Source organism: Rhinopithecus roxellana, chromosome 4, assembly GCF_007565055.1.
Source record: "Rhinopithecus roxellana isolate Shanxi Qingling chromosome 4, ASM756505v1, whole genome shotgun sequence".
Lineage (NCBI taxonomy): Eukaryota > Metazoa > Chordata > Mammalia > Primates > Cercopithecidae > Rhinopithecus > Rhinopithecus roxellana.
In genome coordinates, this window is record NC_044552.1 from 164,717,070 (window position 1) to 164,730,956 (window position 13,887).

General features: G+C 36.6%; 1 protein-coding gene across 1 annotated transcript in view; it reads right to left on the reverse strand.

The window, feature by feature from the left end:
* Positions 1-13,887, reverse strand: part of ROS1 (ROS proto-oncogene 1, receptor tyrosine kinase) — a 138,438-nt gene that overhangs the window by 76,280 nt on the left and 48,271 nt on the right. The window contains 4 exon segments of the mRNA XM_030928976.1: positions 1,029-1,173; positions 1,546-1,706; positions 2,039-2,253; positions 13,362-13,462. Of these exon segments, the coding sequence (XP_030784836.1) occupies positions 1,029-1,173; positions 1,546-1,706; positions 2,039-2,253; positions 13,362-13,462 (622 nt within the window).

The window sequence follows — 13,887 nt, forward strand, 5'->3', positions numbered from 1 at the left end:
AATCTTATCATCCTTTCTTATTGCCTCCAATATCCAGCAGAGTGCTGTTGACTCTTGCTCCCACTGGCTCCCCTGATGGATTCAGTCAAGTCCATTTCCACAGGACAGTTCAACCAAGCTGATATCCCAAGGAAATCTCAAGCAGAACATTCCTGGATCCAATGCTAACTGCTCTGGAACCTGCCCAGGTCTCACTATGTTCCTGTTGTGTGATTCATAGATGAATATTGTTGAAATAATCTTAACAGTAAAAAAGGCAATGGGGAATGGATATCTATATTTATTAAGCTCTTACCACCTGCCAAATCCTGTATTAGCTTTACATAAATTCCTATCATTTACCAACATTTGTAAAAGTGACTGATTGGAGATTTGATTAAACTACTTAGTAACTATTTTATTTGGGCAGCCACTAGGCTTTCATTTTCTTTCTTGCATAATCAAGATAATAAGACTTTCCTACCCATCTCAGAGCTATGTGAGGATCAAATGATGTGATGTTTCTGACAAATGATAGGTATGTAGTAAATATTTAATAAAGGAGTGATACATAAAAATGTGCTTTGTACACTTTAAGGTGATATACACATGTAATGATACGGCTAGTATCCTTTTTAAAATATCTTTTCCTCAAAACATTAAATTTAGGTATCAGTTATTCACCTACAGAAGATCCCGAGTTCTCGTCTATGAGGATAGTCTGCCTTCCAAGAAAACTGTCTCGCCCTTAAATGCCCATTTTCCTTATAAAAGATTTGGCAAATTACCTGAAATATGCATCTGCATCTTCTACATCACTACAATCAAATGAAACGGCTGTTAAGAAATCTTTGAACTATTCTTTTGGAATAAATTATGCATATTTATGTTAATCAAGCTATTCTAATCTCCACAAAGTCATTGAAAGGATATTGAATCCAAAAACATCTATAAAACTGAAAGTTATTTTTAAATATCAACTACCCATTCCAGATCACGAAAAGTGAGATTCTGCTTTTTTAAAAAAAGAGAGATTTTAACCCCTGTACCTGTTTCAGGTGCTCGAAGGGACAGAGCTGTTTTGGGGCCCTTTCCCCAGTAGGTATAAGGAGTGACAGAAAGATTAAATAAGGCATGAGGTTCCAGTCCTTCCACAGTAAATACAGGTAAAGAGTGTCGTTCACTAGCCAAGAACTAAAATATAAACAGAAAACATGATTTTCTCAGGGAGAGAATTACAAAATCATTCATTCCTTACTACCTAAAATCTCCAAACTTTGGTTCACATGTAGAATCAAAATTTGCAATTTTGGAAGTGCTAATTTTGGCAAGTTCCATGTTGTGCCACACAGATCAGTTAAAGTGTGTCCAGCACAGCAGTCAGCACCAGTCAGAGACTGGCTGCAAACCAGTCTTCTGGGGAATACCCTTAATAAACAAATGCTATGGGAATGACAAAGAAGATGGGCTTGGCTAAGTCAAGATGGTACAGATCAGTGTAGGTAGGGCTGACACAGATGGTATGGTCTGTTTGGGAAATGAAAGTTACTAGAACCAACACCATACCTTAGAATGAGCACTAAATTCTACGCTGTAGAAAACTACACCCCAGTCTACTGCAGGGGGACCATTCCACAGGATTTGAAAACTTGAAGCATTTCCTTCAATCCTAAATGAAGACTCTTGAACAGAATCTGGAATAACCTTAGGGGTAAAGGAAAAGTTCCCTACAGGATGAAAGAAAAAAAAGAAATAGGAGAAAAAACTGGGGATTATTGATCAATATAGAAATCATAGAACATCAATAGCAATTACTAATAATTAGAACTGAAACAAAATTTTTCTTTTCTTTAACATATTGTGAAAAAAATCATCTTTTTCTGACTTTTTCAGGCTGTAAATTTGGGTTAAGATTAAACTCACTGCAAGCAAATGAACTGAAATCACTGAAGCCTTGTTCCTCTTAAAACTTAATTCTTAAGAAAAAAAAATTTCAGCCTAAGTATTTATTTAACCAAAGGTATAATGGAGTAGGGTAAGCAGGAATGAAATACTGTACCTGGCAGAGGCTTAAGGGATGTCTGAATAATTGTGAACTGATTAAATTTGGCTGGTTCCAAAACAGAGACACTGGTTCTCTGACCTATTTCCTGAGTTGTGATAATCCTAAAGCCATTGATCCAGAACAGCCGACCACTATAGTACATCAGTGCATTCTGGGAAATTTCAGAAGTACTCCAGGCTGCAAACTCTGTGATGGTGGTATCCCCAGTGCTGCTAAAACATAACGCCAATTAGTGTGTGTTTCTGGAGTGGTGGAAGGGCTAGTCCATGCAAATACTCATGAGAATATGTGTTTGTGAGTATCCGTGCATATTCGTGTACATTAAAATAAAGAAAATACTTTCTAACAATTATTGTCTTTTTTTGTTTCCTATTAAGTTGGGTTTTTATTTTACATTTTTTAAAAGTAATAGACCTAAATTTTCTGGGGGCTTTTCTTGTTTCTTTGAGATGGAGTCTCACTCTGTTGCCCAGGCTGGAATGCAGTGGCATGATCAGAGCCCGCTGCAACCTCTGCCTTCCAGCTTCAAGATATTCTCCTGCCTCACCCTCCCAAGTAGCTGGGATTACATGCACACATCACTATGCCTGGCTAATTTTTTTGTATTTTTAGTTGAGACAGGGTTTCACATGTTGGCCAGGCTGGTCTCGAACTCCTGACCTCAAGTGATCCATCTGCCTCAGCTTCCCAAAGTGCTGGGATCACAGGCATGAGCACTGTGCTCCTCTCTGGGGGCTTTTCTTATTAATGTGATATTACAATGTCAAGAGTGTTTAGATAGGTTGCAGCTTTTTAAAAAATACTTGTGATTTTGGTAATACTCTACAACAAAGGCACAACCTGGATTCCCATTACTTCATTAGTTCAGAAATTGCATCTTTGGTTTATTCTATGTGCTCCTACAACACTTGCATTAGCATGAGAAAGACACGAGGCAAGGTTCTTAGAGGACCTGGAAATAAGGTAATCATCCAGAAATGAGACCCACAAAAACCAATGCCTGAAGTATAAATTTGCCATCTGTAGATGTGAAGCAGAAGGGCTTTGGGACCAACCAATGCAATCAATTAGCCTAGAGATGTGAAGTTAGCCTATGGATGTGAAGCAGAAGGGCTTTGAGACCAGTCGATGTAATAAATCATGATGGAGACAGCAAGTTAGGATTCAGGTACATGTTACTTTAAAAAGGAATGCTTATTGCATTGAGGGATTTGAAAAAAAGACACACCCGAAGTGCAAGAATTTCCAAGCATTTATCCAGATTTGACAGGAATGACAGCTCTTAAATGTGGTAGCCATGAGGACTCCAGTTCCTAGGCATACAGAATAACTCTGTTATGAGCAGAATTCATCACTGCTCTGATACTGCCCTGTGTGGGCAGCCTTCTAGGGTATCCAACAACGCTCACTCAGATTCCTTGTTCTTGGAGCAACCACCTCACATCTAACCCAGTTCACATGATGAGAAGAAGTCATGGCCTGTATGCCTACATGACTATTCTCATTTCTGAATGAGACTAGGCCCCACTGTGAATTAATGAATTTGCAGTGTAGGGGATTCTTCAGAAACAGACAGAACTGCATGGAACTCCAGCTCAGCCAATTATTAAATGTTTGACTTCAGGCAAATAATTTAACCTCTCATTGAACCATCTATTAAATGTGGGTATAACACTAATAAGTCTGCATCTGGGTGAAGCTGATCTCATTTCATCATGGTTTTCTCAAGAAATAAAAAGATGGATTTTAAAAAATCAATTCCATGACCCCACAACCCCAAAATGAACAGCCAGGCATAACAAGATGAACAGAGAAAATCAATCCAGAAGGCATGATCTGTTGAATTGCTTCTCCCCATTGAACCATGCCTTCCTCCTACTCTTGGTTAGTCATCTGATTTGCCTGCCATTTATTATTCTAGCATGCTGGGTTCTTCACTTTATACTATTCACAACTGTCTGTTATTTCAAAGTGCTTATCAGTTTCAATAGTTTGATCAAAATGCTCCTTTTCAGACTAGGAAATTCAAGTAAAAACCCTGTTACTTAAATTGTGTTTGGAGGTTTTTTCCCTCAATAGAAGGAAATTTTGCAATTATTTTTACTTGAAAAATCTGCTTGTTTCTAAAATTATAACACTTGTTTAGTACTCAAAAACAGAACTATCTCAGTTATCCTCAGCATTTTGGAGTGATTGGTTGATTTTTTTTTCAGTGATTTCTGTAAATCATTTTAAAGCATTCACGTTTCTCTCTTTAGAAAAACATAAATAAAAGTTTTGTTTTGAGAATTTCACAGTGCCTCAAATAGGTTGTATTTGTATCAACTAAAGGGAATGGATGTACATAGGAGAGGGAAGAGTAGTTTGAAGGGCAATTCAATTACAGTTCTTAAGTTCAGAATATGATGAGTGACAGCAATCAGTTTATCTCATCTCTACTACAGACTAGAGATGTACTGCTCAGTACAGCAGCAACTAGCTACATGTGACTACTGAGCCCTTGAAATGTGGTATGACCAAGGAACCAAAACTTAATGTTATTTAATTTTAATTAATTGGTGCTAAATTTTAAAACTAATTTTTGATTCATATATTATGGATCATGTATAATATATTAAAATATTTTTGAGTATTTTAGAAGGAGTATGTAAATCAACTATTTTGCCTGTAAATTTTATGAAATCTAAATACAGATCAAAGATTTTCTATGCAAACTCAGTTTGCAAATTAAGATATGCTATAAACATAAAATACAAACAGGACATCCAAGAATTAATGTGAAAAAAGAATATAAAGTAACTTTATAAGTTTTATTCAGATTGCATATTGAAGTGACATTTTGATATGTTATCAAAATATTAAAATGTACTATTAAAGTTACGTTTACTTGTTTTTACTTTTTTGTAAATGAGTCAAGTAGAATATTTATAATTACATATGTGACTCGCATTATATTTGTATTGGACAAAGCTGATCCAAACTAAAGGGAAGGAATTTTGATTATATATTAGAAAATACTTTCTCCTTATAAGATGACTCTGGAATCCCAATCTCTATATGTAAAACTTCTTTTTTTCCTGATAGGATTAAAAGACAAGTCTTACTTGGAGGGCAAAAGTGCCTGCCCTTTGTGTTATTTCGCTGGGAGCTGCTATACTCCACTATGCATACATACAAGAAAACATTACTAACTTTGAGATGAGGAAATACATTTTTTAAGAAGGAATTTCCTTCCTCTACTTTACATTGCATCTGTGGATGCTTGAGGAGCTAAACTCAAAGAAACCAGCATATACAGACACAGAGAATGCAGAGAATGGACTATGATCCTTCAGGACACTGTTGCTTTGAACATTGTCTATATCTCACTTTAGACAGCTTGTTTTGGCAATCAGATTGTCAGTACCTTAAGCTGCTAAGGAAAAGAATAATCAGTTTTCTCTGATTCACAGGTAGGAAACCAGCTGAACTATGTACCATACTTGATATGAAGTAATTGATCAATCAGATTTGTTGTGTTTATGTGCTTATATGCATTGTGTGTGTGTGTGTGTGTGTGTGTGTATGTGGATATATACATAAATATATATCTACATACATCCATGTGCATACACATATATACACATCCATATATATGCATATATATGTACATCCATACACACTTCCATATATACATATATTTATATACATATATGCATATGCATATAAATGTATGTGGATATATATGGATATACACATATGAATACATACTGATGTATGTGTATAAATCTATATCTATAGATAGATAGAAAGATAAATATACACATATGTACACTCCTATTTCACTCCATGACTTAGAGTTTTTCTACTTACCAAAAAAAGTAATTTTTATTCTAAAAATATTGTCAGCATTGTCTTCATAAAACAATTGTTGAACTTTATGAGACTTTTTTGGAATTTTGATGAAAGACATGAATCCTCAATTTCAGAGCACTGACACATCCTAAAGCCTTCTATGAACCCTCTGGGGACCCAAGAACCTAATAACAGAAATCTTTCCTTTAGAGTATGACATTTTGTTTTAATCACTTCCTGACCATTCCTCTGATTAACAATGTGATATTAGGAAAATGCATTAACATCTCTGGGCCTCAGTGCCCTCATCAATGAAATAAAATGATCTCTAAATTCTCCCTCTCAACGCTGGGTTCTAATGACTTTATGTCCTATATTTTAATGTTAGATGTGTAACTTCTCCCTTAAAAGCTATTAGTTAAATATTTTTAAATTATTGGCTATTTACAAAAGAACATGGATTTTAAAGTATGAGTAGAAGTAAAACATATAACACCAAGAACACTAAGAGTAGGGTGGTAAAAATTAGGCGTATATAGTCATAAAGTTTTTAAATCATTTATGAAGTGAAGGATATATTTGGATGTTGACTTGATAAGCTGAAGATGTATCATGTAAAAAACGCATATTTTAATTTCTAATGTAGCCTAAAAAATATAAATAGACATACCTAAAATGTCATTAGAGGAGATAAAAATGGAATACTAAAAATTATTTTATTCACCCACAAAAACGGCAAAGAAATAGAAACAGAGGAACAAAGAGCTAAGAGAAAAATGGAAGTCACACATCAAGATAATAGACTTAAATCCAAACATATCAATAATTATATTAAATGTAAATGAACCAAACGCCTTAATTAAAATGCAGAAATTGTTAGATTGTGTAAAAATGCAAAATCCTGCATGTTGTTTACAAGAAATACACTTTAAATGTAAAGACTCAGATCAATTCCCAAAATGTTGGATAGAAGGCGAGGACTAACTTGCAGCTCCCATTCAATGGACAGAGCAGCATGTGGAGACTCACATCATGAACTTTTGCTCCAAGAACTACCACAGGAACATACCACGACAGCTGAGAGAATCCACAGACCCTTTGAAGGAAGAGACTTGCTGCTGCAGGCTTTGTGAGACAGCCAAAAAACTGAGTGCCCAAAGTGTGATATGGGGAGTGTCCGCCCCCAAACACACATCCTCTGTGGGAAACCTGAAGGTCCAGATCATGGGAAAAGGATTTGACCTCACCTGGAGCTGAGGCAAATTTAGAGCCAAGCAAAATATAGGGGTAGAGGAAGCAGCGGGAAGAGCCCTGTGAGCACTTGCAGACCCCAGGGAAGCCATTCCTGACTTTGTCTTGCTGAGATCCTTGGGGAGGGCTGCCAGTGGAACTGCAGAAAGACCACAGAGAGAAGAAAAGTTCCAGCTGAACTTTGTAAAAATTTCAACCAAATACAAAGTTTCCTGGACAGAACCTGGAAAAGAGGACTAACAGGGAGTGCAGATATGAACACAGAAACCATGACAGGTGGAAGGTATGAAACCTGAAAGCCCTGCTTGCTTTTTCAGCAGGGAGGCTTGTAACTTGCAGCAAGTTCTTAGCCCTACTCACTGGCTGCATGGGGGACCCAGTGGGAGTGAGACCGGCCTTTCAGGATGTGTGGGAGTTGGGCGAAGCCTGCCACTGCTGGCTTCTCCTCACTTCCCTGGTGGCCTATATAAGGCAGTAAAGGCAGCCATAATACCCCTGGGAACATAACTCCATCAGCCTGAGAACTACACCCCCGTCTCCCACAGCAGCCACAGCAAGCCCTGCCCAAGGAGAGTCTGAGCTCAGTCATGCCTAACCCTGCCCCAACTGATGGTCTTTCTCTACCCATCCTGGTAGCTGAAGACAAAAGACATACTCTCTTGGGGGCTCTATGGCCCCACCCACTGCCTGAGAAACCTGAATACTTATCCAGGTGACTCTAGGGCAAGCTTGTATCTTCCCTATACTACTGCAACTAATGCTCTTTTGAAAGTGCTAGCTCCTGGCTGGAGGCCAACCAACACAAAACCAGTGCACTAAACAAAAGTACCACAAAGGACCCTCCCAGAGTCCACTTCAGTCCCCTACTATCTCCACCAGAACAGATGCTAGTATCCATGGCTGAGAGACCTGAAGATGAATCACATCATAAAGCCTTTGCAGACACTTCCCAGTACCAGCCTGGAGCTGGGTAGCTCCACTGGGAGGCTAGACCCGGAACAGAAATAATAATCATTGCAGTTCAGCTCTTAGGAAGCCCCATCCCTAGGGGAAGAGGGAGAGCACCACATCAAGGGATCACCCCATGGGACAAAAGAATCTGAACAGCCTTTGAGCCCTAGATCTTCCTCTGACATAGTCCACCCAAATCCAGAAAAACAATTCCAGTAATATTACAAAACAAAATTCTTTAACATCCCCAAAAGATCACACTAGCTCACCAGCAATGGATCCAAACCAAGAAATCTCTGAATTGCCAGAAAAAGAATTCAGAAAGTCAATTAATATGCTAATCAAGGAGGCACTAGAAAAAGGTGAATACCAACTTAAAGAAATTTAAAAAATGATACAGGATATGGATAGAAAAAATATCCAGAGAAATAGACAGCATAAATAAAAAACAATCACAACTTCCTGAAATGAAGGACATGCTTAGAGAAATGCAAAATACACTAGAAAGTCTCAGCAATAGAATCAAACAAGTAGAAGAAAGAACTTCAGAGCTTGAAGACAAGGCTTTTGAATTAACTCAGTCCAACAAAAACAAACAAAAAAAGGAATAATAACCAAAAAAAAAGAACAAAGCATATAAGAAGTTTGAGATCCTGTTAAATGACCAAACCTAAGAATAATTGGTGCTTCCAAGGAAGAATAGAAATCTAAAAGTTTGGAAAACATATTTGAGGGAATAATTGAGGAAAACTTCCCTGGTCTTGCTAGAGATCTAGACATTCAAATACAAGAAGCCCAAAGAACACCTGGGAAATTCATCACAAAAAGATCATTGCCTAGGCACACAGTCATCAGGTTATCTAAAGTCAAGATGGAGGAAAGGATCTTTAGAGCTTCAAGGCAAAAACATCAGGTAACCTATAAATGAAAACCTATCAGATTAACAGCAGATGTCTCAGCAGAAACCCTACAAGCTAGAAGGGATTGGGGTCCTATCTTTAGCCTCCTTAAACAGAACAATTATTGGCCAAGAATTTTGTATTCAGCAAAACTAAGCTTCACAAATGAAAGAAAGTCACAGTCTTTTTCAGACAAACAAAGGCTGAGAGAATTTGCCACTAACAAGCTAGAACTGCAAGAACTGCTAAAAGGAGCTTTAAATCTTGAAACAAATACTTGAAATACACCAAAATAGAACCTCCTTAAAGCATAAATCTCAAAGAACCTGTAAAACAATAACACAATAAAAAAAAAGATATTCATGCAGTAACTAGCATAACGAATAGAATAGTACCTCACTTCTCAATACTAACATTGAATGTAAATGGCCTAAATGCACCTCTTCGAAGATACAGAATTGCAAAATGGGTAAGAATTCACCAACCAAATTTCTTCTGTCTTCAAGAGGCTCACCTAACACATAAGGAACTCACAGAAACTCAACGTAAAGGAATGGAAAAAGATATTCCATGCAAATGGAAACCAAAAGTGAGCAGAAGTAGCTATTCTTATATCAGACAAAACAGACTTTAAAGCAACAACAGTTTAAAAAGACAAAGAGGGAAATTATATAATGATAAAAGGACTAGTCCAACAGGAAAATATCACAGTCCTAAATATATATGCGCCTAACACTGGATCTCCCAAATTTATAAAATAATGACTCCTAGACCTAAGAAATGAGATAGGCAGCAACACAACAGTAGGGGTTTCAATACTCCACTGACAGCACTAAACAGGTTGTGATGACAGAAAGTCAACAAAAAAAAATGGACTTCAATTATACTCTAAAACAAATGGACTTAACAGATATTTACAGAATATTCTAGTCAACAACTGCAGAATATACATTCTATTCATCAGCACATGGAAAACTCTTCAAGACAGGCCACATGATAGCCAAATAAACAAGTCTCAACAAATATAAGAAAATTGAAATTAATATATAAGTATACTCTCAGACCACAGTGGAAAAAAAAAATTGGAAATCAACTCCAAAAGGAACCCTCAAAACCATGCAAATACATGGAAATTAAATAACTTGCTCCTGAATGATCATTGGGTCAACAATGCAATCAAGAGGGAGAGGTAATAATTATTTGAACTGAACAGTGACATAACCTATCAAAACATCTGGGATACAGCAAAAAGCAGTGCTGAGAGGAAAGCTCAAAGCATTGAATGCCTACATCAAAAAGTCTGAAAGAGCACACACAGACAATCTAAGGTCACACCTCAGGAACTAGAAAAACAAAAACAAACCAAACCGAAACCCAACAGAGGAAAAGAAATAACAAAGATCAGAGCAGAACTAAGTGAAATCAATAGAAAAAGGCAATACAAAAGTTAAATGAAACGAAAAGCTGGTTCTTTGAAAAGATAAACAAAACCGATAGACCATTAGGAAGATTAATAAAGAAAAGAAGAGAGAAGATCCAAACAAGCTCAATTAGAAACAAAATGTAAGACATTATAACCAATACTACAGAAACACAAAAGATCATTCAAGGCTACTATGAACACCTCTATATGCACACACTAGAAAACCTAGAGGAGATGGATAAATTCCTGAAAATATAAAACCCTCCTAGATTAAACTAGGGATACATAGAAACTCTGAACAGACCAATAACAAGAAGCAAGACTGAAAGGTTAATTTAAAAATTGCCAACAAAAAAAAGTCTAGGACCAGCAGATAAACAGCTGAATTTTATCAGATATTCAAAGAATTGGTACTAATTCTATTGACACTATTCCAAAAGATAAGGAGGGAATCCTCCCTAAATCATTGCATGAAGCCAATATCACCCTAATACCAAAACCAGGAAAGACATAACACAAAAAGAAAACTTCAGACAAACATCCCTGATGCAAACGTCGTTAAGCAAATACTAGTTAAATGAATTCAACAGCATATCAAAAAATAATCCATATAATCAAGTGGGTTTCATACCAAGGATATAGGTATGGTTTAACATACACAAGGAAATAAGTGTGATATAACACATAATAGAATTAAAAACAAAAATCACATGATCATCTCAACAGATGCAGTAAAACCACTTGACAAAATTCAGCATCCCTTTATGATTAAAACCTCAGCAACACTGGCATAGAAGGGACATATCTTAATGTAATAAAAGTCATCTATGACAAACCTACAGCCAACATTATACTGAATAGGAAAAAGTTGAAAGCATTCCCTATGAGAACTGGAACAAGACAAGGATGCTCAGTCTCACTAGTTCTGTTCAACATAGTACTGGAAGTCCTAGCTAGAGTAATCAGACAAGAGAAAGAGATAAAGGGCATCCAAATCAGTAAAGAGGAAGTCATACTATCACTATTTGCTGATGACATGATCATATATCTAGAAAACCCTAAATACTTCTCCATAAAGCTCCTAATACTGATAAATGAATTCAATAAAGTTTCAGAATACAAAATTAATGTACACAAATCAGTAGCACTGCTATACACCAACAGTGACCAAGCTGAGAATCAAATCAATAATTCAATCCCTTTTATGATAGCTGCAAAAATATACTCACAAATGTACCTAAGAAGATGAAAGATGTAGAAAACACAGAAAGCACAGAATATAGAAAATGCATAAATTGGACTTAATCAAAATGAAATTCTGCTCATCAAAGCACACCACCAAGAAAATAAGCAGATAAATTAAACACTGAGAGAAAATATTCACAACATATATTTTGACAAAGTGCTTATATACAGAACAACTCAATAATGAAAAGACAACTCATTTAAAAATGAGAAGAAGAGGCCGGGCGCGGTGGCTCAAGCCTGTAATCCCAGCACTTTGGGAGGCCGAGACGGGCGGATCACGAGGTCAGGAGATCGAGACCATCCTGGCTAACACGGTGAAACCCCGTCTCTACTAAAAATACAAAAACTAGCCGGGCGAAGTGGCGGGCGCCTGTAGTCCCAGCTACTCGGGAGGCAGGAGAATGGCGTAAACCCGGGAGGCGGAGCTTGCAGTGAGCTGAGATCTGGCCACTGCACTCCAGTCCGGGCGACAGAGCGAGACTCTGCCTCAAAAAAAAAAAAAAAAAAAAAAAAAATGAGAAGAATACTAGAACAGGCACATCATAAAAGAAGATATATAAATGGCCAATAACAAATGAAAAAGTGATCAAAATTGATAGTCACCAGGAAAGTGCTGGTTAAAATCACAATATTTACTGCTCCCCACACCAAAGAATGCTGAATATAAAAAAGATTGCCAAAGCCAACTGTTGAAAGGATATGGAAGAATGACAATTTTCATACATTTTTATGGGAATGTAAAATGGCACAAACATTTTGAAAAACTGGCAATTACTTAAGAATATAAACATCTATCTACCCTATCACCCAGCAATTCTACTCCTAGGTATTTATCCAAGTATACATCCACAAAAAGGCTTGTATACAAATATTCAGTTTTATGCACAATAACCAAAATTAGGAAGCAATTAAAATGTTCATGAAGACATGCATGGAATGGATACACAGACAGTGGTATCTTCACACAATAGAATATTACTCAGCAATAAAAATGAAAAACTAATACACATAACGACATGAATGTATCGCAAAAGATTTTACACCAAGTAAAAGAAGGCAGACACAAAAAGTACATATTTCTGGAGGGGTGCAGATTGATTGGGAAGGGGCACAGGAATTTTTTGTGATGATGGATATGTTCTACGTCTCAAAATGCATTTGTCTAAACTGATGTAATGGAATACTTAAGATCTGAATATTTTATGTTATATATATTTTAACTAATTTTTTAAAATAAAAGTGTAAAATTTATTTTTTAAATATCTGACAATGCTAATGTGGAAGATGTAGAGACTGCCAACAAGAGCAGGACAGGGGGATAAGTTTGAAGACACAGATCAAGGAGATAATTTCATGTGGTCCCTTTCACTCTCTAGTTTTCATTTAAGACATCACAGGAAGAGTTCTGCCTTCATTCCATAATGTATACTCTATTTTGTGAAGAAGCAGAAAAGCTTATCCATACACTTCCTGGGCTCTTCAGCAGCATTCTCCTGAGTGTCTATACTGTACTCTATACCCCATCACAGCACTTACCATATTCTACTGTAACTAGTTATTTACAAACCCCTTTACCCTACAAGCCCAAAGCCTGCAACACAGTGGATAACCAGAAAATGTTTATTGAAAGAATAAATGAATTTTTATGCATTATCGTTTATGACTGACAAGCATGCTTCTCAATCAATTGCCTTTGAGGGACTCTACTTACCTCTGTCCCCGAAGAACAGCTGTGTACAGGTGAATACATTGACTGTCTTGAACCAACCAATACAGGAGCCCATCACTGAGGTCTAAAGTTAGAGCAATCACCTAAATAGAAAGTAAGGTAAGAAAATAAACCAAATACATGTTTGAAGCATATCTTTGTGAACAGGTCACACTTATGCTATAGATTTCTCTTTAACAAACTCTTTGGAATAAAAAATTCAATAATGTTTGCTTTTTTCTGAATATAAAAGTTATATGATCACACTTATTACTATGCTATTTGGGTATAAACACTGGTGTCCTAAAATTTTACAAACAGGCAAGGAGTATATTATTCACTTTTATATACTTAGCTCCAGTAATTATCAAAGTATGATTCTCAGACCTGCAGCAACAGCATCACCTGGAAACTTGGAACAAATACAAATTATCAATCACACTCCAGAGCTACTGAATCTGAAACATTGAGCCTGCGCCAAGCTTGCCTAAACATAGTGATAACTCTGGCCTCTTTAGCAACATGAGCC